The 21458-nt window shown below is 54.1% G+C and overlaps 1 protein-coding gene across 6 annotated transcripts in view; it reads left to right on the top strand.

Moving 5' to 3' along the window:
* The window catches only part of BCOR (BCL6 corepressor), an 86185-nt gene that overhangs the window by 48388 nt on the left and 16339 nt on the right, over nucleotides 1-21458 (top strand). For 4 of the 6 annotated variants that reach the window (XM_065915580.1, XM_065915583.1, XM_065915579.1 and 1 more), the window contains exons 2-6: nucleotides 13751-13876; nucleotides 15193-15271; nucleotides 16199-19042; nucleotides 19694-19747; nucleotides 20228-20414. In XM_065915580.1, coding sequence (XP_065771652.1) covers nucleotides 13791-13876; nucleotides 15193-15271; nucleotides 16199-19042; nucleotides 19694-19747; nucleotides 20228-20414 — 3250 coding nt within the window. In that variant the 5' untranslated portion in view covers nucleotides 13751-13790. The remainder of the gene's footprint in view (nucleotides 1-13750; nucleotides 13877-15192; nucleotides 15272-16198; nucleotides 19043-19693; nucleotides 19748-20227; nucleotides 20415-21458) is intronic. The other 2 variants (XM_065915584.1, XM_065915582.1) reach the window with 1 other exon arrangement.

The raw sequence follows: 21458 nt of genomic DNA, 5'->3' as shown, positions 1-21458 counted from the left end.
CCGCGGCGTCGATTTGCCGCGGTCCCTCTTTGTCTGAGCCCAGCCGGGAATTCCAGCTTTTATTGGGAAGACCGCACTCGGGTGGAGCCCGCGCTGGGTCGGGCGGGGCAGGGCCGGGCCGCGGGGCTGGGCGGGAGGCTCGCCGGCCGCCGAGCCGCCCGAACCCCTGAATGGTCCTGGGGAGTGCCCAGCGGCCTCGATCAAGCCACCTCGGCGGTTTCCTCGAGGGCGCCGGGCTCGGCCGACTCGGCGCGGCGGGGCAGGGGGCGCGCCGGTACACTCGGGCCGCCGCGCCGCCCCCCTCCCCGCGGGTCCCACCCCTCCCCCGCCAGTCCGAGGCCGAAAGGAGCTCTGAAGGCCCTTTGTTAGGCTCCAGGGTCACACCCGTGGCCCGGGGGCCGCGCCGGGGCGGGAGGGCCTTGCTCTCCGCGAGAAAGGACGTTCTCCTGGCTCGGAGGTCTCCAGCCGTCTGCTCACACGGTTCGGGCCTGGCGGTGCCTCGCCGAGTTTGGGGAGGGGAGGCCGAGGCCCGCCCCAGCCCGCCTGGGCTGCTTTGCCCGAAAGTCCGGCCGGCAAGATTCCGTCTGTTTGCAAGGCTGGCTGCGCTGCCGGGGCCTAGGTGGTGGCGCCCACTTGAGTAACAGCCGGGGTAGGAGTGGAAGGGTCTCCTCACGCCGCCCCCGGGGCGGCCCAGCCTCCTGTGTCCCGAGCACTTGGTCGGGGACGTCTACCAACCCCCAGCCCAGGACCGACGGCTAAGGCTGGTTGCCCCCCATGTGTTCCTCCGCAAGGGATAGCTGACTTTTTGTTGGATGAGAATTAAAGAACGAGCTTTTCCCGCAACGTTTTGATAGAAGGCCCTCTTTCCCATTACAGGCTCATTTCCACCCGCCCCCAGTTGAGGATCTTGGAAATGGCGGGGGGGAGCCCCCGCACTTAGTTACGCCTTAGAGCCTTGTCTCCTCCGCCAACCATTGCCCCTCAGCACCCACGGGCTCCGGCGCCCCGTGATTAGCGGGGAAGTCCGCTAGGAGAAGATCCTGACAGCATAAAATATAATTTGTGATCTAAAAGACAGTTTCCAGTATAATCTCATTATGCACCACAGACTCCCGGTGTTATTTTGTGGAAGGCGGACAATGATCAATTTACATTGACCCGGGGCTGGGCGAGCTTTTAGATGGTAATTGCCATATTGATTTGCATGCAAAAAGGAGACCTGCTAAAATTAAAGACCGGAAGCTAAATTAAACTAAATTTATTGTCTAGGTGCAAACCGGAGAAACTACTGGGGGGATGGGGGTGAGTCAGGTCAGGATGCCAGGGGCAGACCAGGTGAGAAGCTTTGGAAACTCAAGAGGGTTGGGAGCTGTCTTTCCTCTGGTGATTTCAAAATGTGAGGAGGGGGCTTGTTTAGGGTATGGGAGCCCAGCGGGGAAAAAGTTATAAACCGGCACTATTGCATTGAAGGCACTGGGGTCTTTTAATGCTAATAGTAACTGCTAGGGGGGTGAGAGGTTTATAGGGCTATAGGGGTCTTCCTGAACCGTTTCCGTCACCCCTCATTTCTATTGTTCTACCTGAGCGCTCACAGCCATGCCTAAAGACACGCAAAATTCTTGCATCTGAAGCGTTAAAAATTTTTGTAAAGGCAGGCCTTTAACCTCCCCCCCCCACCCCCCAATCGTCCGGTCTTAGAGTTCTAGAATAGGGGGCGATTCTGCATCCGCGAGCGACGCCGCAGTCAGGTTCGGACCGTTGGAAACTGCGGGACGTCCTCCCCGGACCAGCCCCAGACTCGGCCCGACGCCGATCTCTTCCGGAAGCTTTCTCCAGGTGGCCCAAGTGGCGGGGATCGGGGATGGTCTGGCGGGGCCGGGGGTCGTCTCCCTGGAGGTTGGAAGGGCCTACACGGAGAAGGTGGAGGAGGGAAGGCGGGGGCTGGAAATCCTGCCCCGATTGGCAGTTATCGCCAAGGCCGGAAAGTTTAAAAAAGAGAGAAAGCCACTGGCCGGGAGCCAGGGCCGGCCGGGCCGCCGGGGCGTGTTCGGCTGGCTAGAGGGGTGAGGACCCGGCGCCGCCATCGCCTCGATCCCTCCCTTGGCCGAGGCTCTGGCCTGCCCCAGGGGCTCCTGGAGCCATTTCGTACATCCGGAGCCTCGGCCTCTGGAGGAGCCACCTCCTAAGCCACAGGGTCGGCTGGGTGTCCGGTGCTCCTGCCTGTTCACCTTCCCACCGAGCCGAGCTGGAGACGGCCCTCGGTCCTGAAGCCGGCCGCATCTGTGGTAACGGGTGTGGAGAGTTCCCGGAGCGTCTGAAAGCCCGGGACAGACCCGGAAATTGAGGATGGGGTGGGAAGGGGATGCTGAACGCTGACACTGGGCTTCTGGGATGAGAAGTTGAGCAACGAAAAGATAACCCCGGCCGCCAGCTGGGACTTGGGACTTGGCCACTTCCCCCTCAGTTCCCTCCCCAGCCCACTTTGGTCCTCGGGTCCCTAGAAAAGGTAGGTAGAAAGGTAGGCACTCTTTCCAAAGGGCTTTTGCTCTACCTAGATAACTTGATTTATTGCCCCATGTGGTAAAACTAGGGTGGCAAGTCTAGTTCTAGTTCCAGGTGTCAGCACTTCTTACAGAGACCGGAGAGTAGCGCCCACTGTCTGCTGCCTGTTCTGGTTTCCTGGAGGAGGAGAGTGTGGAGCCTTGTGGGGATCCCTGGCCTCACACTGGGGTGTTCCAGTGCAGGGCAATGTGTAGGATGTCAATGTAAAGACTTCATATGGACCGAGCGATTTCTCAGTGTAGGACAAACTAGGGTACAGGCTCTTGGTAGACCGAGTTTCCTAGGTGCTGAGTGCTATCCTTTTACCCTGTATTGGAGTAAAAGGGCTGAGAAAGCTTCCCGAACTTCTTGGGAATTCCGAATGGCACAGTTTGACCAATACTTGGCTCCTCTCCGCAACTCCAGGACTGAGTTTGACCGTGGCCCATTTTTACTAGCTGTGTGACCTTGGGGGCAAGTTATTTATGGCCTCTGAGCCTCAGTAAGTTTCTTCATTTGTAAGACTGGGAATAATTATCCACCTTTAGGATCAAAGAAGACTACTGGGCACATAGTAGGCCCTGAGGATTAGTAAGTAATTGCTTTGAATGACTGGTCAGGTTCCTATAGGTTGCTTCTCCATTTCCTTCTGCCCCTGAGGACAACCCCCCCCCCCCACCTGCTTAGGCCAACCTTGGAGGGGACCAACCTGCAGGTTAAGCTCCCCTCCAAGGGTGTTCCTGAGGCTTTTTCTCCAGGTCTGCCTTGGTGGGTTCCTCTTTCCCTTTGTTACAGTTCTTTACATTCTGGGCTTTAAAGGATTCCATATGAAAAGGCTGGGTTTTTTTTTTTCTCCCCCCCACCCCTCGCCCGAGTGGGATCATTTTTATGGTTAGGAATTGATTCCAGAACCAGTATCTAGGTGCTCTTTGGCTAGTCCTCCCCCTCATTCTTTTGGGGGAGGGAACAGCAACAGCTGGACGAGAGACCTGGTGGGAAGAGGTGAGAGGGTCTGGCCTGCTGTAGAGGCCAGAGGTGCTGTGGTTTGTTTGATAGGGATTAAGTCCGGATGTTATGAGGTCTCAGTGTGGTTTTCAATAAAGTCTGCCAGGGATTGCTTCTTTTATATCGATATGTATTTAAAAAAATTACTAGCATGAGAAGAAAACCAGACCTGTATGGATGCAGGCCGGTAGTAAGCTACTGTGATCAGGTTTCCTACTCGACTCCCAGAGGGGAAGTCAGCGTTTGATTGAAGCTACACTTGGTTCTTGACTCTCTGGGGATGCCTGCTCTGAAACAGGAGCCCTCCCTTTCTCTCCCCCACCCCCAGCCACCCCCCCTTTTCCCTTCTTCCCCTAAAAGCCTTTGTGCTGAAAGAGCTTCAGTAGGCATGAATCCCTGGTCCCTCTCTAAAGAATGCCTCCCAGCCTTTGCTGACATTGTTTTGCGAACAGTGGGTTTTACCAGGCCAGCAGTTTTCCCCCCATCTTAGCTCACTATTTTAGAGGTTAGAGTCTGGCCAGGATGTGCCCAACTACAGTGCTTTTCAGAGTGTGTAGCCAGGGCCTTGCCTGTAATTCTGACGACACCTTAACCTTTACCCTTAGGTGCACCGACCCCCCCCCCTCCGTGGAGGGGGGTAGGTGATGAAGGTGGGGAGAGCAAGGCCAGGGGATTGTTGTGGAGGGTCTGTTTGTTTTCTCCAGCCTCGGGCTGAGGGGTGGAGTGGGGCGAGTCAGTCCGTTCCAGCCTTGGGTCTGATTTAAAACTTGGTTTAATTGGAGAAACTCTTAGGCATTTAACAGTTCTGTACAAAGGCAAACTTGAAATAGCTCTAGGCCTACGTCATTTAAGAAAGAATAAATGAAGTACAGAAATGTCCAAACTATGTAAATCCTCGAGTTGTCTGCCCTCCCATAAACACATGACAAGTGCCAAGGCATTTCCAGTCAAAACACCCATGGAACCAGCAGCCTCCATCCTTTGTATTTATTATTTTATTAACAGCATTTTACACAGCATTTAACAAGCACAGCCTGCCTGCTTTCCACCGCGGCTCTCAGCGGACCGAGGGGTGGAAAACAGATGGGGGTGGTGAGGAGTGGGCTCTAGACGGGCAGGGACAAAAAGAGCATTTGGGGTTCCTTTCGTCTGGCCCCAAAGAGAAGACAGTCATGCTTTGGAGGAGGAAAGTTGGGCAGATGTGGTGTGTCTAGTCTGCACTTTGATTCCAGGTGTGAGGCTGAGTCTGCCCTCCCAGTACGATGCCCATCAGTTATTGGTGCTTTTCACAGACTAAGTATTTGTCTGCTATCCTTATTCTATATTCTGGTAGAAAGTTTATAACGAAAAGTAATGCCTTTCTTAAGTCATAAAATGAGCCTTGTATGATTATTTAATTAAAATCTATTTAAGGACCGATTAGGCGTGTAATTTGCGCTAATAATGACGATTATGGAAATGTTCGACTTAACCAAAAATCATAAAGGAGACATTCTGATCAGTGGGGCGACCAGTCAGGATTCAGGGGCTTGGACAGTTTTCCAGAAACACAAGGGGGCTGTGAGCTGCAGACGGGGCCAAGCTGCCTTTCCTCTGGGACACGGTAGAGAGGGCTGCAGGACCCCAGGCTGGCCCACGCTTTGCTGAGCAGAATCTGGGAGTCTGAACAACCTTTCTTCCCAGCGGAGGAGATGGGGGAGGTGGGGAGGCTGCCCTGCCCCGAGCCACTAGCTGGCGGAGGAAACTCTGAGAGAGAGCCGGTGAACCCCACCGAACTCTGCTCGAAATGGCTGTGTTCTCTTGCTTTAACAATCAGCAGCGACACACGCAGCACTGCCTTGGCCAGCCTGGGCTGGAGCCCGGAGGGGTTGGGGGGAAGGCGGGGGGGGGGGGGGGTCCCTTGTTCCGGAGAAACCTGCCAGCTGCTGGGCTTGGTGCGAAGGCAGACACAATACTGCTGTTGTTGGTTTGATCTCTAACTGTGGATTGTTAGTCTGGCTTTAACTATGTGGTAAGGGGGGAATGTGAAGGCTGTTTACAGCGAGTGCAAATAATGTGACAGCTGTTGGTGCACGGGCAGCGCCGTGCCTCCCCGGCGCTCACACAAAGCGCGCACTATGCAGGCCCACGGAAAGCCGCAGAGGTGGCCGCCACTTGCTGGCCGCGGCGTCCTCGGATGCAAGGCGAGACAAGCCTCGGCGGCGGCGGCGGCGGCGGCGCCCCATCCCCACCCCGCGGACACATGGCCCTCTGGCTCCCGGGACCTGGGTGGACCGGGCGCCCTGGTTGGCGTTTTGTGGTTTAGGGAACTTGTTAGGCAGAGGTGGCAGGAGAAGGCCTGCAGGGTCATGAGTGTCAGCTGTCTGGAGGGGTTTGCCTGGGGCCTGGGGCCTCAGCGGCTTGTGACCGGGTTGTTAAGATTTGGGAAAATAACTTTCCGCCCTAAAGCAAGCCTGTTGGAAAGAATGTATTATTAACTGAAGGCTTTCTGGAAATTGCAGAGGCTCTGAAGGCCGTTGTTCTTCCTCTGAAATGGCCCTGTTATTCAGACAAGTTCGAGAGACAGGCGGCTGCTGTGTTCTATGCACTGGGCCCTGTTTCCTGGATTGGCAACACCAGTGTGTGTAGGTTCAGGACCCAAAGCTTTGGATTACCCACGTCCCTTTGCCTTCTCGTGTGTTTTAAGAGTGCACTTGCCTCTAAGCTGCAGGACGCCACTGTCTTCAGATCTGCCCACAGCGCCACCCACTCTGTGACTTAATCAACTAGATAGATGCCCACAGCCACAGGCCTTCTCTGAGTTCCTGGTCCTCTGCCAGGCAGTGCGGGGAGGCGCCAGGGTGGGAGGCAGAACAGTTGGTGGGTGGCGGCCATCTCTCCCCCCCACCCCCCCCGCCCCGCTAGGGGCCGGTCCTGGAGCCCAAGCTGGCAAGGGGCATGGATGGTCAGGAGGCTGGGCCTGCCCCTGGACTGTCCTGGGGCCAACTGAGTATAAAAACCACTCCTCCCCACCCCAGCCTCAAGGTTGAAGTCTTCGAGGCTCTGGAGGATCATTCAGAGCTGACTTAATTCTATATCCTGCCCTTCTGTGTGACTTTGGCCCCCTGGGTGTACAGCTTTCAGGATATCTGCAAATGATGATTTCATCCCCCCCCCACCTCCAAACCTACCCCCCCACCCCCCGCTTGGAGTTACAGTGTGGACTTCTACATCTAGTTGGGTTCCCTAGTGGGGAGCTGGGAGATACTTCTGGAATGATACATGAACTTCGGTGCCAGTTCTATAAATTGGTCTCTTTTTATGACGTGTGCCATTTTCTGTAGGAATGTTGCTTGCAAAACGAGTTTCGCCTTGGAGGAAAGGCGGAAAGATAAACAAGCCTGCAACGCCAAAACACTGGCAGTCTTTCCCTCCTTCCAGCTCTCTTAAAGCAGCCGGGCTGTATTTCCAGGATTAGACTCGTGCTTGTGAGGAGGGACTCTGGTTGGCTTTTTTTTTTTCCCCCAAGCAAATGCAAATTAGAGAAAAATAATTTTCTTTCAACGATATGCAATGTATTAGTCACTTGTTATCGTGCTCCGAGGCAGGCCTCATTTGCGCGTCTGCCAGCTCGCTCACATCTGCTCGGTGCTGTTCGGGGCATTTTAACCTTGGCGGTGTCGTGTCTAGTCCCACGGATCAAGGAGGAGTAATTAAGCTCTGAACAGCTACAAAAATTCACGGGCCCCCACGTCTACTGCAGTTTTCCCACAGCTTTGTTTGGGGTGTTCCAGGTTCCAAGATTGAGTAGCAGACATGGGGTTCCTATTGTTCCCTGTTAAAAAAGTGGGAGCCCCTGTCCTCCCTTGACCCTCATCCCCAGCCTTCCCAGGACTCCTAGGCGGCACACAATCAGCAGGGAATCCGGGTGCAGACTGCAGGACCCTGTGTTTTCTGCATCTTTTATTCGTAAAAAGTTCCTTTGTGCTTCCTGTGTGTACTAATGATAGCTGCTGTTAATAGCCTTATGGATCGGTTCTTCTGCATTTGCCTCCAGGTTGGGGGAGACTCCAGCTGGGAACCCAGCCCTGTAGGGACCCCACCAGAGGGGGTGTGGGGCGGGGGAGGGGTGTGGATTGGCAGAAGGTGAAGGAATAAGGGTGATTGCGTTCAACCTAGGTTTCCTGTCCTGGGCTGCTGCCTCTTGTGGGGGGACACCCGGTTCCAAGTGGGGCCCTCTCTTGCATACACACGTGGTGGTTGTGTGTGGCACCACTGTGAAAGAAAGTGCAAGGGACAAAAAGCCAAGGCATGGCTTCAGGGGAGAAGGGGAAGTTCCGCAAGCCGACGGGGGGGGGGGGGGGGGGAGGTGAAGGGGTGGCCATGGCTCTGCTGTGTGTGGCGGGCAGCAGTCCTGGTTTGGCAGCAGCTCTCCAGGTTGATCCTTGCTGGTCCCCCCCTACTCCTCAAGCCCCCAGCCCCCTTTTACAGTTGGCTACACTTGGCTTGCATCTTTCAATCAGGGGAGGTGGAGGCCAGGGGAAGCATCCATGGAGAGCAACACTCCAGACTGGCCAAAGGAAGCCCAGGCCGATGGCCCCAGGGGTCTCCAGTGCAGTCCCCTGGTGAGCTCCACCACACATTCTGGGTTCTCCGTGCGCCCACTCGAAGTTGCTTTTTGTCGAGATTCAGTGGCAGGCGCCTGGGAAAGGGAGAGCCCAGAGATGTGCACACGGCAAGGTGTGAACGAGGGTCTCAGAGGGCTGGTGGAGAGAGCTGGAGTTCCTGGAAGGTTGGGCGGGGGCCGAGGGCGGGGATGTGTGCTGGCCGCTGCCCCACGCGGGGACCTGGCAGAGGAGCTGCGAGGAGGAGCCCGCAGCCACACGGGGGTGTGTGTGTGGTGGGAGAGAAAATCCCTTTGTTGCCGACCGATCGGGCTGAGACACGGGAGGGGGCGCCCCTCCCCCACCCGCCACCGCCGGAGGCCAAGTTCACTCCTGACTGCCCGGAGTGGCTCTATCCCTGGCGCCCTGGGGGAAGGCGGGGAAGGTGCTGGGTGCTGGGTGCTGCAGGTCAGGGCCTGCCTCGAGTTTCTCGTTCTCCCCGCCCCCCACTCCCCATTGCTAGTCCTCAGCAGTGCTGTTAACTAATGCAAAACCTGGGGCGGGAGTGGGGATGCCCCGGGAGGCCCCGACTTGCAGGGTGCACGGAGAGATAGTGCCTTGGCAGGCAGGATCACTCCTCCCATTCCCCCCCACCCCAACTTCAGCACCCCTGTACAGGCTGGAGGACCCAGCCAGCAACCTCCTTCCACCATAGCCCTGGAAACCTGCAACCTTCCCCTGACCTGGGAGGCATCCTTGGGGTTCCCCTCTCCCCACCGTTACACACACTGGGGAAAATAGCCCAGGAGGACTCACCCCAACGCCTCACACCCTGGACCACTTTTTCTCAGCTCCCACATCCAAGCAGCCCCCCATCCTAAAATAGGAACTTCTTCACCCCTCCCTTCCTTGACACCCATAGAGAAGTTCCTGTGCGTGACTCAGTCTGGGCTTGGAGCAGCCCCAGGAAGGGTTCCTGTGCTGCGAGCTTCCATGAAAGCCCCTTGCCCTGCTGAAGGTCACCCCTCCCTGGCCCCTCTGTGTCCCTTCCTCAGCCTCCCCACTGCCAGGAAGGAACCCTGCAGCCATTCTGGGGGTTGGTTTGTTACATAGTATGTTTAGTGGAGTTAGATGCTGCTTAATGGCCTTAGATGGGGCCTGCACCAGCTATTGCCAGGCAGAACTCAAGTCCTGAGTGCAGTTTAATCCTCTGGAAAACAGGGTGCCAAATATTTACAGATGAGGGCACTGAGGTTGAAGAGGTTCAGCCACCTGCCCAGAGACAGGCTATGAACAAGAGAGCGGGGAGGCAGTGGTGATTGTGCTCTCAACGCATCCTCCACGGAGAACCGGCCCTGCAGTGAGAGAGTCCCTTTCCCCACAAAGGTCCCCAACCCATGGACGACCCTGGCACACAGCATGCTGCCTGGGATCCCTGATGTCCACTCGGTCTTCTGAACCAGGTGCTCCTTCAAACCTGTCCAGGCCTCCTTGGCCACTAACTGGTGGAGTGCCTGATGGATTAAGGGGTGCCTAGTGAGCGAGGCCCTGGGAAGGGGCACCGGTGGTGGTGGCATGGAGTGGGGCCAGTCTGGTGGTGCTGCTTCGCATTTTGTCGGTGCCACTTGACAAGCTTGATGTGCAGACTTGAACCAATCCATCCGCCGCCTCGAGGGCGGAGGCAGTGGAAAGTGGCCCGGTGCCAGGAGGAGCCGGGTGGAGAGAAAGGAGAGGTGCCAAGAGTGGCCCAGCGCTGCCCCCCTCCCTGCACTCAGGCTGGCCTCTCAACAACCACGGCTCCTTCCTTTTGCACCCTGTCTGTTGTCTGCCAGGGGAACTCGGCCTTAAAGGAAAAAAAAGTTCTCTCCTTTTCCTCTGCCCATAATGGTATCTTCATGGCAGGATTTGGCAGACCAGTGGTGGTGGGGTGCAGCTCAGAGCCCGTGTTCCCCCACGTGTCTTTTCACAGAATGCCAAGGTGCCCCCACTCAAGGATGCCAAGGTGGGGGTGACAGCTCCTAATCGTAGTCCCTCTGACCTCTTTCTGCCAGTCAGGCTCTTCTCCCCAGTGTCCAGGCCGGGCTGGGGGTAATCATAACTTGGCTCCTAGAGCAGATGAGCGCCCAAGTCTGTCGAGGAAGACTCAAGCTCTCCTATGCTTGCATTTAGACACAAAGCCAGAGGGACCTCCATGCGGGGTGGCTGTCTCTCCCAGAGCTGGGTGTTCAGCGGGCAGCCACCACAATTCCTGTCTGTTCTTCCAGAAACCAGACACTCTCGTCTCCCAGGCTGACCCCTTCTCTGAGCCACCTTCCCTCTTTATCCCTCTCCAGCATCCTTGCCCCCTTCTCCCCTCTACTGGAAAAAAGGGTTAAAACCCAGAGCCAAGGTATAGCTTAGCAGCTTGCCCTGGAAACAGGTTGGTGCTTGTAAAGTGCTTTTCATGACTGACTTCACACATCTTGGCACTGCCAGAAGCATAGACTGCCTGTGGAAGATCGGGCCGGGGTGGGGTGGGGTGGTCATTGAGAAATAAGGGGGAATGCACATCTTATGTATAGCAGCACAGTCTCTGCTCTATTTGTCATCCAGATCACATCGTTTGCCCCCTTCACCGTGACCCACAGCCAAGGGTCAGGGAAGTCACTTTTGAAGAACTTTTCCTCGGTTAAAAAGAGAGACCCCACCTCTCCAACAATTTCAGTAGCCCTTTCTAAAAGTGGAGTGGGCTGAGTATGACTGTCTGTCTGCCCCCGTCTGTGTGTCCCTTACCCCCAAGATCCCCTTCGTCAGTTCTCCATCTCAGAGAGATGAGGGGGGCGTCCTTCAGTGATGGGGGGTGTAAGCAGTCTGGCCTTTGCCCAGGATGTGGTCTGTCACTCTGGAGAAGGGCCTCGCGCCGGGCAGGGCCCTGGCTCTGTGGCCCTTTCCACGCAGCTCCATCTTTGGCCAGGAGCCTGAAGAGTTAAAAGTCTTTAGCTCGTTGCAATGAAATTATGGCTGGCAGTGGCGCCGCTGTTTGTTCAACAGACCTCCACTTTTAAACAGTTCACAAAAAGTTCATGGGGCAGCTAAAGATTATAAGAGAGAGAGAGAGTGTGTGTGTGTGTATGTGTGTGTAGGTGTAGTCAGCAGGATCCAGTACTGGGCCTCACCCCTCTTCCTCTCACCCCCACCCCTGTGACACTGGACCATGCTCTGGGCCTCAGCCCTCTATGTGAATCCTGTTCTGATCAGAACACTTCATTCTGACGCAGGATGTTGTTTATCTGTGCAGTATTAATACTGCAAACCAATCGAGACCTGGAGTGGGGGAGGAGCTTTGAACGCACTCTGTGATCCCAGGTTGTCTCTTCTAAACTGTGTCTCCCTCACCCGCTAAATCCAGGCTGCCCTTTCCAAAGAAAAACCCTTTTAAGGGAAGGGGGCTGCAGGCCCTGGGGGTGGGGGAAGGGCTCAGTAGGGTGATTGTGGCGACAGCCTTCCTATTTCCTCAGTCAGGTGCTCAGAGGTCCTTGTCCCCAGGTGACAACTAACAGAAGCTCTTAGGAGGCAGCCGGTGTAACTTTTGAAGACTGGAACACCAGAAGATCGGGGCTTCGAGGGCACACACGGTTCTACCCCTCATCCTTTTCTTGAGGGTTTGATAGAGGGACCCTTTGGTGTAAGGTCCGAATTTCATCATGACATGCAGCCAGGGAATAGCATGGCATGGCCCTCCCGTGGCAGCCATATGCCCAGGACACTTGCACTGAGGAATGTTGCTCCACCTTCCAGATTGAGACCTGTCTGTCTTTTGTTAGAAGGGGTGGCAGGGGTTAGAGAGGGGACACACTGCTGAGTGAGCCTTCTCTCGTGGTGGCCTGCGCCCAGTTTGATGTGCATGTTCGGAACACAGAAGAACGGCCTGTGAACCCCCACAGAACCTCCCTCAATGCCTGCATCCGACTGAGTCTGTCTTTGGGGCACTGTAGCCAGCCCCCTGGAAATGTCCCAGCCTGTCTGAAGAAAGGGACACTCTTGAGACAAATAGCCTCTCCAGGATCCCACCAGGCCAGACACAACGGGGAGATTGCTATCTCTCGCAGCTTTATTGTTGAGCTCTAACTATGCATGGTGTGTGTCTGCGCGCGTGGCTCTCGATTAACAGACGGTGTTCTATGTATAGGGGCCGATGAGTGATGCTGGTGGACAAAAGCCCGAGTTAGGACAAAGAAACGCAGAGGGATAGCCTAGTTTTGGGATTGGGGTCTCCCAGGTGCTCCCCGGTCCTAGTGGCTCCCACCCAACCGACCTGGCAGTCAGCTCCCTGTGCTGAAGTGTAAAAGCAATCATTTGCATATTTTTCCCTGCTAACAAAGGAAATGTGTCGACTTAGGGAACATTTGGGCTTTCGGAAACTGTGTGGGTGGGTGTGTGAGGGAGGAGAAAGAAAAGTTCCCCCATGAGCTGCACACCAGGGATTTCACACTCAGGTTTGGGTCCCGGTGTACGGAGGCTGTGGCTGGGGGGGGGGAGGTGGGGGGTGCCTGGACAAGGCAGCGTGCGAGCTGGGGGAATTGCCGAGGGCCATCGGTCCCAGGCATTAAAGGCTCCCCTACTTATTAACCCAGCATTTAACAGCAGGATATGGGCTGAAGCGCAGTCAAAAGAAACGGCTCAACCTCCAAAGAGCAATTAAAATCCTGCACGAGGATAAATCACGCGCCGTGATAATCCTGTTAATAAAATGCAGCTTGTCCTGACCCTTCACTCATGCAGCAAACTAGAATGTGATGTGGGTGGGGGTGGTGGGCAGAGAAGGTAAGGAGGGGGGAAGGTGCCGCCTCCCCCTCCCTCCTTCGCAGTGGATGGGAAATGGGTGGCTTTTGCCCGCTCCCCCAGTGCCAGCGGCTCGCAGCCGGAGCCCAACAACCCGGGCTGCTAAGACTTCTGCGCTCACTAATGATTTTTGTCCCCAGCGAGCAGGCGTCATTGAATTACTCAGCCGCCTCCCTCTGCAGCTCCCAGGCCAAACCACCCAGGCAAAACCACCCGGGTTTGGGGCTTAATCTAATCTAGGGTTCGGGTGGGGTGGCTCGCCAGCCCACTGACTCTTTTTAACCCTCCACCTGTAAGTCGTGCACACCACAACCCTGGAAATGAGTCGTAGTTTGGGCTGCCGCACCGGACTGCTGTGCCTTTTATTCCACCCCCACCACCTCCGACCCGCTCTTCCCCATCCTTTCAGTCCCAAGAAAAATATCCGTGCGGAGCTCCGCAGGATCCCCCACCATCCGCTTTCTGTGCAAGTGTGTTCTCCAAAGGCTGGGAAAGGGGAAGGGAGAACGGCAGGTGCAGGGTGCTGCGTGCTGTACCTTGACTGATGGGGCCCCAAGGTGCTGGATCCTTCACATCCCTGGCGCCTCCTGCCAGGGAAGTTCCATCCCCCTCTTTGAACCCTTGGGTCAGGTGTACTCCTGCACTCCCAGCCATCTGTAGAACATCCAAGCAGGATCTGCCTTCCTGAGTGTGCATTCCACACTCTGTATGAATTTGCCTAGAAAGAGGGTTTCTCTTATTCCCCGTTTGGCTCTTTTTTTATTCAACCTCCTGGGATTTTTTTTGTTGTTGTTAAACAGACTAGACGTTTGAAGAAAAGCTGCCATCCAAGAAGACGACATGCTTTCAGCAACCCCCCTGTATGGGAACGTTCACAGCTGGATGAACAGCGAGAGGGTCCGCATGTGTGGGATCAGTGACGACAGGTGAATGCGTGGGTCTGGCTGAGGCCTGGGGAGCATGTGGGTCCTTCCCTGGGGCTCCTAAGCAGAGCCCCCCTTCACCTCCTCACGGCCAGAGTGGGCCCAAAGGGGGGTGATGGGGGGGAGATCTCCTGCCTAGCTGGCAGCCCTTGATTTACAGTTTTAACAGGCAACCCGGCTCAGCGAAGCATTGCCGCCCTTTAAGAGATTAGCCCCTAAAGCGGCCTTTCAGTGCTCTTTCGTCCTTAATTTATTATTTCATATTTATGAAGGAGAATTAATCCCAGTCTATATGCTGCTTTAACTCTAAATGTCAGGAGTGTGGGCCCAGGTGGATCGGCATTCGATGTGCTTTTAAAACAAATAGTTTGCTCAGTAATAAATGGGGCAAAAGCCACCCTTCACTTCATGGAAGGCCCACTGTTTCTCCGGATCCTCTGCCGCCTGTTTGGCAAGGCCACCGGCTCCTGGTTTCAGTCACCCAACAGCTTTGTTATGCTTCCTAATCAGTAATTTGGGAGTGTGGGGTAGAGGCAGCTAAGCAGTAGATAATTGAAGCTGCTCTTTGGGGTAATGATGAAACTTTGCTCTGCCGTTTGTCAGCGAGTTTTATCCTGGGGATTTGGAAGTTGGCATCAAGCACTTTCTTTATCGATGCTCTCTGATAACAAGTCTCAGGGCAGCCGCAACAGCCTGGCACAGATGTGTGGCCTCTTCCTCTGGAGCCTGGAGCGGCTAACATTTGTATATTTGTGTGTATCCCCCATCATTTTGATATAGGCTGTCAAATATGACTTCATTATCACCATGGAAACCAGTTTCGTAGGACATGGTGCCTAACTTTGTTTGGTGAAAAGTTTTGAGAACCTGTCTTCCTGGGTAACACAGAAATGGTTGACATGACTGGCCCATAGACTTTAGCCTCCAGGTCTGCCCCTTTGGCTTTGGCCGTTGTACCCACACGCCTGTCCTCAGGTGGAGCTTATAAGGGTCTGTTCGGACTGCAGGGCCCAGCCTGCGTGGAGAAACAATCGTGAGGGAGACGTGATTGTGCAGAATTTCTACCTTACCCAACTCAGGGACGTATTTGTGATTTCACATCCCCGTTCCTTTGCCCTGCCTTGGTTTTTTCCCAGTCCCATTGAATCACCATTTGGGGACAACTTTCAATATGGGCCATGGGGGAGGAATTTTTTTTTTGGTTTTATTTTAAGGGTAGTTGGGAAAATAGAGTTTCTAGAAACTGGCCTGTTCCGGGGTAATCTATGAAAGATTAAGTGAGGAATGCTTTCACGAAGTTGGTGTATCCTTTTAAATAGGAAAATTCCCGTTAATGATGGTGACGCTTCAAAGGCCAGACTGGAACTAAGGGAAGAAAATCCCTTGAACCACAACGTGGTAAGAGATTAATGGCTTCTGTTGATGTGCTATCTGAGTATCAGTGATCTGTAATCAATCATGCATTCATTTGCATACCATTAAAGGGCCTTTGGGGGGCTGCTGGAGAAAGCCTAGGCAGTGGGACAAGGCTTCACCCATTTTCTTCCTGGCTTGCTTTCTTGGCCGTGCTTGACATTTATGCCCTCGTACCCTGGTGACTGGTGGGGTCCGTACCACCTTTTCTTTGATAAGCTATGTGCCCCACCGGCGCTCCCAGATGGAGAAATTTCTAGCCTCCAAGTAGACCCTGAGGGTTTACCTTCCTAGTAAAATATGAAACAGAGCCGTCTTCAGACACAAGGGAGAAGGAGTCGAAAGACACAACTGCAGTTTGACCCATGGCCTCTTTATTGATTTTGAAATGAGACAGCTCAAGTCTTCTGTTCCTTTCTGTCCCCCTGAAAGATTGGGGGGGTTTTTTTGTTATGTTAAATAATGCCTCCCCACATCTGGGAAAGCCCCAGTGAACATCACCCCACCCCATCCTGACCAGACCCAGGGAGGGCGAGTCCGAGATCTGTACCCCACAAGGTCGGTGCTGAGAGCAGTGGAGTTGGTACCACCTTAGTTACAGCGAAGAATTTTTGCTGAGAAGGTGGATTTTCCAGAGTTAATAGATGACTGAATTAATGCAGGGGCCTCAAGTCTAAAGGGATCATTTTACGTGCTTCCAGGATACTAGTCGGACAAAGGTGAGAAGGCAGGCAGAGGAGGGTGCTGGATCAGGGGGGAGGGGGCCACAGACCTTGTGAAGCCTTGCTTTTTTAACCCCTTCCACCCAGATCTTGAGGCTGATATCCTGCTGAGCTAGTGTGCGGTTTCTCTTTGGGATGGGCTGCTTTGGAGGCACATCCTCGGTAACACCCATATTCTTCTTGTGTGAAGGTGGACGCAACCACGGCCCATCGGATTGATGGCCTGGCAGCGCTGAGCATGGACCGCACTGGCCTGATCCGGGAAGGACTGCGTGTCCCCGGAAACATCGTCTATTCTAGCTTGTGTGGACTGGGCTCAGAGAAAGGGCGGGAGGCCGCCACAACCACTCTAGGCGGTCTGGGGTTTTCTTCTGAAAGAAACCCAGAGATGCAGTTCAAACCGAATACACCCGAGACGGTGGAGGCCTCCGCTGTCTCTGGAAAGCCCCCAAATGGCTTCAGTGCTATATACAAAACACCACCAGGAATACAAAAAAGTGCTGTCCCCACGGCAGAAACTCTGGGCTTAGATAGGCCTGCCAGCGACAAACAGAGCCCGCTCAACATCAATGGTGCTAGTTACCTGCGGCTGCCCTGGGTCAATCCCTACATGGAGGGGGCCACGCCAGCCATCTACCCTTTCCTTGACTCGCCAAATAAGTATTCCCTAAACATGTACAAGGCCTTGCTACCTCAGCAGTCGTACGGCCTGGCCCAGCCGCTGTATTCGCCAGTCTGCACCAACGGGGAGCGATTTCTCTACCTGCCGCCACCTCACTACGTCAGTCCCCACATCCCATCGTCCCTGGCTTCCCCCATGAGGCTCTCGACGCCTTCCGCCTCTCCGGCCATCCCGCCTCTGGTCCACTGCACAGACAAAAACCTGCCCTGGAAGATGGGTGTCAGTCCTGGGAACCCAGTTGATTCTCACTCATACCCCCACATCCAGAACAGCAAACAGCCTAGGGTGCCCTCCGCCAAGGCGGTCACCAGCGGCCTGCCGGGCGACACTGCTCTCCTGCTGCCCCCCTCGCCTCGGCCTTCACCCCGAGTCCACCTTCCCTCCCAGCCTGCTGCAGACACCTACTCTGAATTCCACAAGCACTATGCCCGGATCTCCACCTCACCTTCTGTCACCCTGTCAAAGCCATACATGACGGTCAGCAGTGAGTTTCCCGCGGCCAGGCTCTGCAGCAGCAAGTATCCAAAGGCTCCAGAGGGAGCCGAAAGCGCCCAGCCAGTTCCTGGGCACACTCGGAAAACAGCGGGTCAGGACAGAAAGGATGGCAGCTCACCTCCTCTGTTGGAGAAGCAGACGGTTACCAAAGACGTCACCGATAAGCCACTAGACTTGTCTTCTAAAGTGGTGGATGTAGACGCTTCCAAAGCTGACCACATGAAGAAGATGGCACCCACGGTCCTGGTTCACAGCAGAGCTGGAAGTGGCCTAGTGCTCTCCGGAAGTGAGATTCCGAAAGAAACACTATCTCCTCCAGGAAATGGCTGTGCTATCTATAGATCTGAGATCATTAGCACGGCTCCCTCGTCCTGGGTGGTGCCTGGGCCAAGTCCTAACGAAGAGAACAGTGGCAAAGGCCTGCCGCTGAAGAACAAGGCCTTGGACTGGGCCCTCCCACAGCAGCGCAGTTCTTCGTGTCCCCGCATGGGTGCCACCGACACCGTGGTCACTAACGTGTCTGGCTCAGTGTCCAGCGCCGGCCGCCCGGCCTCTGCATCTCCAGCCCCAAACGCCACTGCCGATGGCAGCAAGACCAGCAGGGCCTCTGTGGACACCACACCGTCCGTCATCCAGCACGTGGGCCAGCCCCCGACCACGCCTGCCAAGCACAGCGGCAGCACCGGCAGCAAGGGCGCCAAAGCCAGCAACCCAGAGCCAAGCTTCAAAGCAAATGAGAACGGCCTCCCACCAAGCTCAATATTTCTCTCTCCAAATGAGGCGTTCAGGTCCCCACCAATTCCCTACCCCAGGAGTTACCTCCCTTACCCAGCACCCGAGGGCATTGCCATAAGTCCCCTCTCTTTGCATGGCAAAGGCCCCGTCTACCCTCACCCGGTGTTGTTGCCCAGCGGCAGTCTCTTTCCTGGGCACCTCGCCCCAAAGCCTGGACTGCCCTACGGGCTGCCCACGGGCCGGCCAGAGTTCATGACCTACCAGGACGCGCTGGGGTTGGGCATGGTGCATCCCATGTTGATACCTCACACACCCATCGAGATCACTAAAGAGGAGAAAGCGGAGAGGAGGTCCCGGTCCCATGAGAGGGCCCGCTACGAGGACCCGAGCCTCCGAAACCGGTTTTCCGAGGTACTCGAAGCTAGTGGCACCAAGCTACATCCAGAAGTCCCCACGGACAAGAACCTCAAGCCCAGCCCTAGCTGGAATCAAGGGAAGACCGTCGTCAAGAGTGACAAGCTTGTCTATGTAGACCTCCTCCGGGAAGAGCCCGATGCGAAAACTGAAGCCAACACGTCCAAACCCAGCTTCACAGCTGAGAGTGTCAGCCAGAGCGCTGAGCCCAGCAAACCCCCGGCTGAGCCGGCCCTGCAGCCCCACCGGGATTTCATCTCCCTCAGAGACGAGCTGGGGCGCATCAGTGACTTCCACGAAGCCTATGCTTTCAAACAGGCTCCGGGCCAGTCGGTTTTCAACTTAAGCAAGGAGAATGTTCCAGCGGGAACCAACAAGGAGAACCTGGCAATGCCAGTCTCCACTCCGTTCCTGGAGCCGACCCCGGGGAGCGATGGCCCCGCGGTCACTTTTGGGAAAACCCAAGAGGAACCCAAACCATTTTGCGTGGGCGGTGCCCCACCGAGCATGGACGCCACCCCCACCTATACCAAAGATGGAGCCGATGAGGCAGAATCAACCGATGGCAAAGTTCTGAAACCAAAGCCATCTAAGCTGGCAAAGAGAATCGCCAACTCCGCTGGTTACGTGGGTGACCGGTTCAAGTGCGTCACTACCGAACTGTATGCCGATTCCAGTCAGCTCAGCCGGGAGCAGCGGGCATTGCAGGTGAGCCCCCCACCCAAATTGCAAGAGCCTGACCAGTTGTCAGTTTTTTTTTTTGTTTTGTTTATTTTTTTTTAATGTTCGAAAAGGAAGGGGGCGGGGGTACTAGAGAGCAGGACACCGGGCAGATTTGATTAATGAAGTTTATGATAATATAATTTTTTGAAATGTATCCAGTAAGGGAACATAAGTGGATTCTTGTGGATTTTAAGCAAACTCCACTTGAATGCTGATAACGGAAGTTTTAAAGGATGTCTAAGATACTGCATGACATTGACGTATCAATTGCTTTGATTTCTCTGCCGTTACTTTACTGTACGTTAACAAATAAACCTAACAGCACTGCTTAGAATGCCTTACGTGATACTTGGTGGAGGTGTGTAGCCGCCGCATGTCTGTGAGATTTGTGCAGTTTTTCTTTCACCAAAAAAAGGAAAAAACAACAAAAACCTCGATTAAAGGGATAGAGTATGTATTTAACTTGCTAGTGAATGATAGATGTTGTCTAGGAATTTCCTTAAGATATTTTACTTTTAATTAAAAGCTAAATAAAGCCAAATTGTTTTGCAATGTTAAGAAAAAGATTGGTTTATGCTTATAAAAATGGATGAAGTTATCTAAATGATCCATTGAGTGCCCATTTTAATTACATAGATGGAAGGATTACAAGAGGACAGTATTTTATGTCTACCCGCTGCTTACTGTGAGGTCAGTTCTTCAAATTTTTATTACTAGAATCTTACATAAACCTTTTGAGTTAAATTTCATTTCCAAATATACAAAGGGAAGTTTGTGGGCCATGGTCGTCTTTATTCATTGTGCATTTGTTTTCTTTTCTGTTGTGTTTTTGTTTTGCTTTCTTTGCATTGTGTTTCTGTTTTGTTTTATTTACCTTCGAAAGAGAATGTCTGTCTCTATGCCACAGTGTATGTATGGCTATACATACACACCGCATACATCTCTACACACATATGGCTTTATGAATAAAGAATGTGTGACTGCTTAACATATAGACACTCTTATATTTGTATCATTAACTTTTAAAGTATCTAAATTGTATCATAAAGTGTGGTTGGTTTTGGGCAAACTTTTCTTGGAAAATACTTTCCTTTAAGGTAAGGCCAATGAAATAGCTTTGATGGTAAGGTGTGTTGTTTTTTTTTTTTTCCATCTCCATTCTCTTCCTAGCGTGCAATGATGCGCTTCTCAGAGTTGGAGATGAAAGAGCGAGAAGGTGGCCACCCCCCAACCAAGGACTCCGAGGTGTGCAAATTCAGCCCCACTGACTGGGAAAGGTTGAAAGGAAGTCAGGACAAAAAGCCAAAGTCGGTCACCCTGGAGGAGGCCGTTGCTGACCAGAACGACAGTGAGAGATGTAAGTGAACCCTGGCGGCTTGTGGGTGGTACCATGTTGGTGAGAACAGGGCGATTTGGCTGTTTGATACATGAGGCACATATGAGACATTGTTTCCTGGGATGTGTCTCCTTTTCCAGAGAAACACTGGTCCCATAGTTAATAACAGGGTAATACAATAGAGCAGAGGAATGGCAATGTAAGACCTCAAGCGCAGCAAATATTTTATAGCATGTAGGGGTATGGGTTTTTGGTAGCAGTGGGATGAATGACATTTGCAGCCAGAGCCAGACCTTCCATAGTGATGGTCTCCTCTGGTAGGAAATGGAGCGTCCTTGTATTTTCCCTCCGAAAGCAGAAGTTTCGCTAAAATGGGATGAGGGCTGATGAAGGCACCAGCAAGATGAGCATAGTTATTTTCTGTGGCAGGTTTGTTTGCAGCCATTAGGAGTTGAGAGCACACTCCGAGGGCATGGGATGAACAAGGGGGGTGTTTATCACACCCCACCAGACAGGGGGCATCTTATGTTATGGAGGCAGAATTGGAGAGAAAGCTAGGGCATGCCTTGAGTCACTCTGCTGTCCCAACCACTGCTCCTCCACTGGGGTTGACTGTGGGATGTGTTCTCGACTTCCTGAGCTCAGGAGTTATGTTGGCAGCCGGTGGAGGTCTTTCCGTGTTTTCTTCAGTGTGCATGCTTGGGGCCTGCAGCCCACTCCAGACCCCAGAGACCTCACCAGTGATGGTGAATGAGGGCATTGAGGTGAACATCAAGGACAGGGTGGGTGGAAAATCCTCCTGAGACAGGACAATTGGGGATGGTGGGCACATTTGGGAGGTCTGGGTCCTTGGATGTTGTGGGTGGGAACGGGGTGATTCAGCTCCCGGCGCTGAGGGAGTTGAGAGGAAGCAATATGCTTCCGATGACCCGACGTCTGGGTGGCGGCTGCTCAGAGAACGGGTCTGTCTAGCCATCCTTGCCAGCCATGAATCTCCAGGCCAGGATTCTGGGTGAGCCACACCAGGACCGGCTTGTTCTGCATGGTCTCCTAGAAGGCTGCTTC

Source organism: Muntiacus reevesi, chromosome X, assembly GCF_963930625.1.
Source record: "Muntiacus reevesi chromosome X, mMunRee1.1, whole genome shotgun sequence".
Taxonomy (NCBI): domain Eukaryota; kingdom Metazoa; phylum Chordata; class Mammalia; order Artiodactyla; family Cervidae; genus Muntiacus; species Muntiacus reevesi.
Note: the sequence above shows the minus strand (reverse complement) of the source record. Positions and strands in the feature narration are given on the sequence as shown.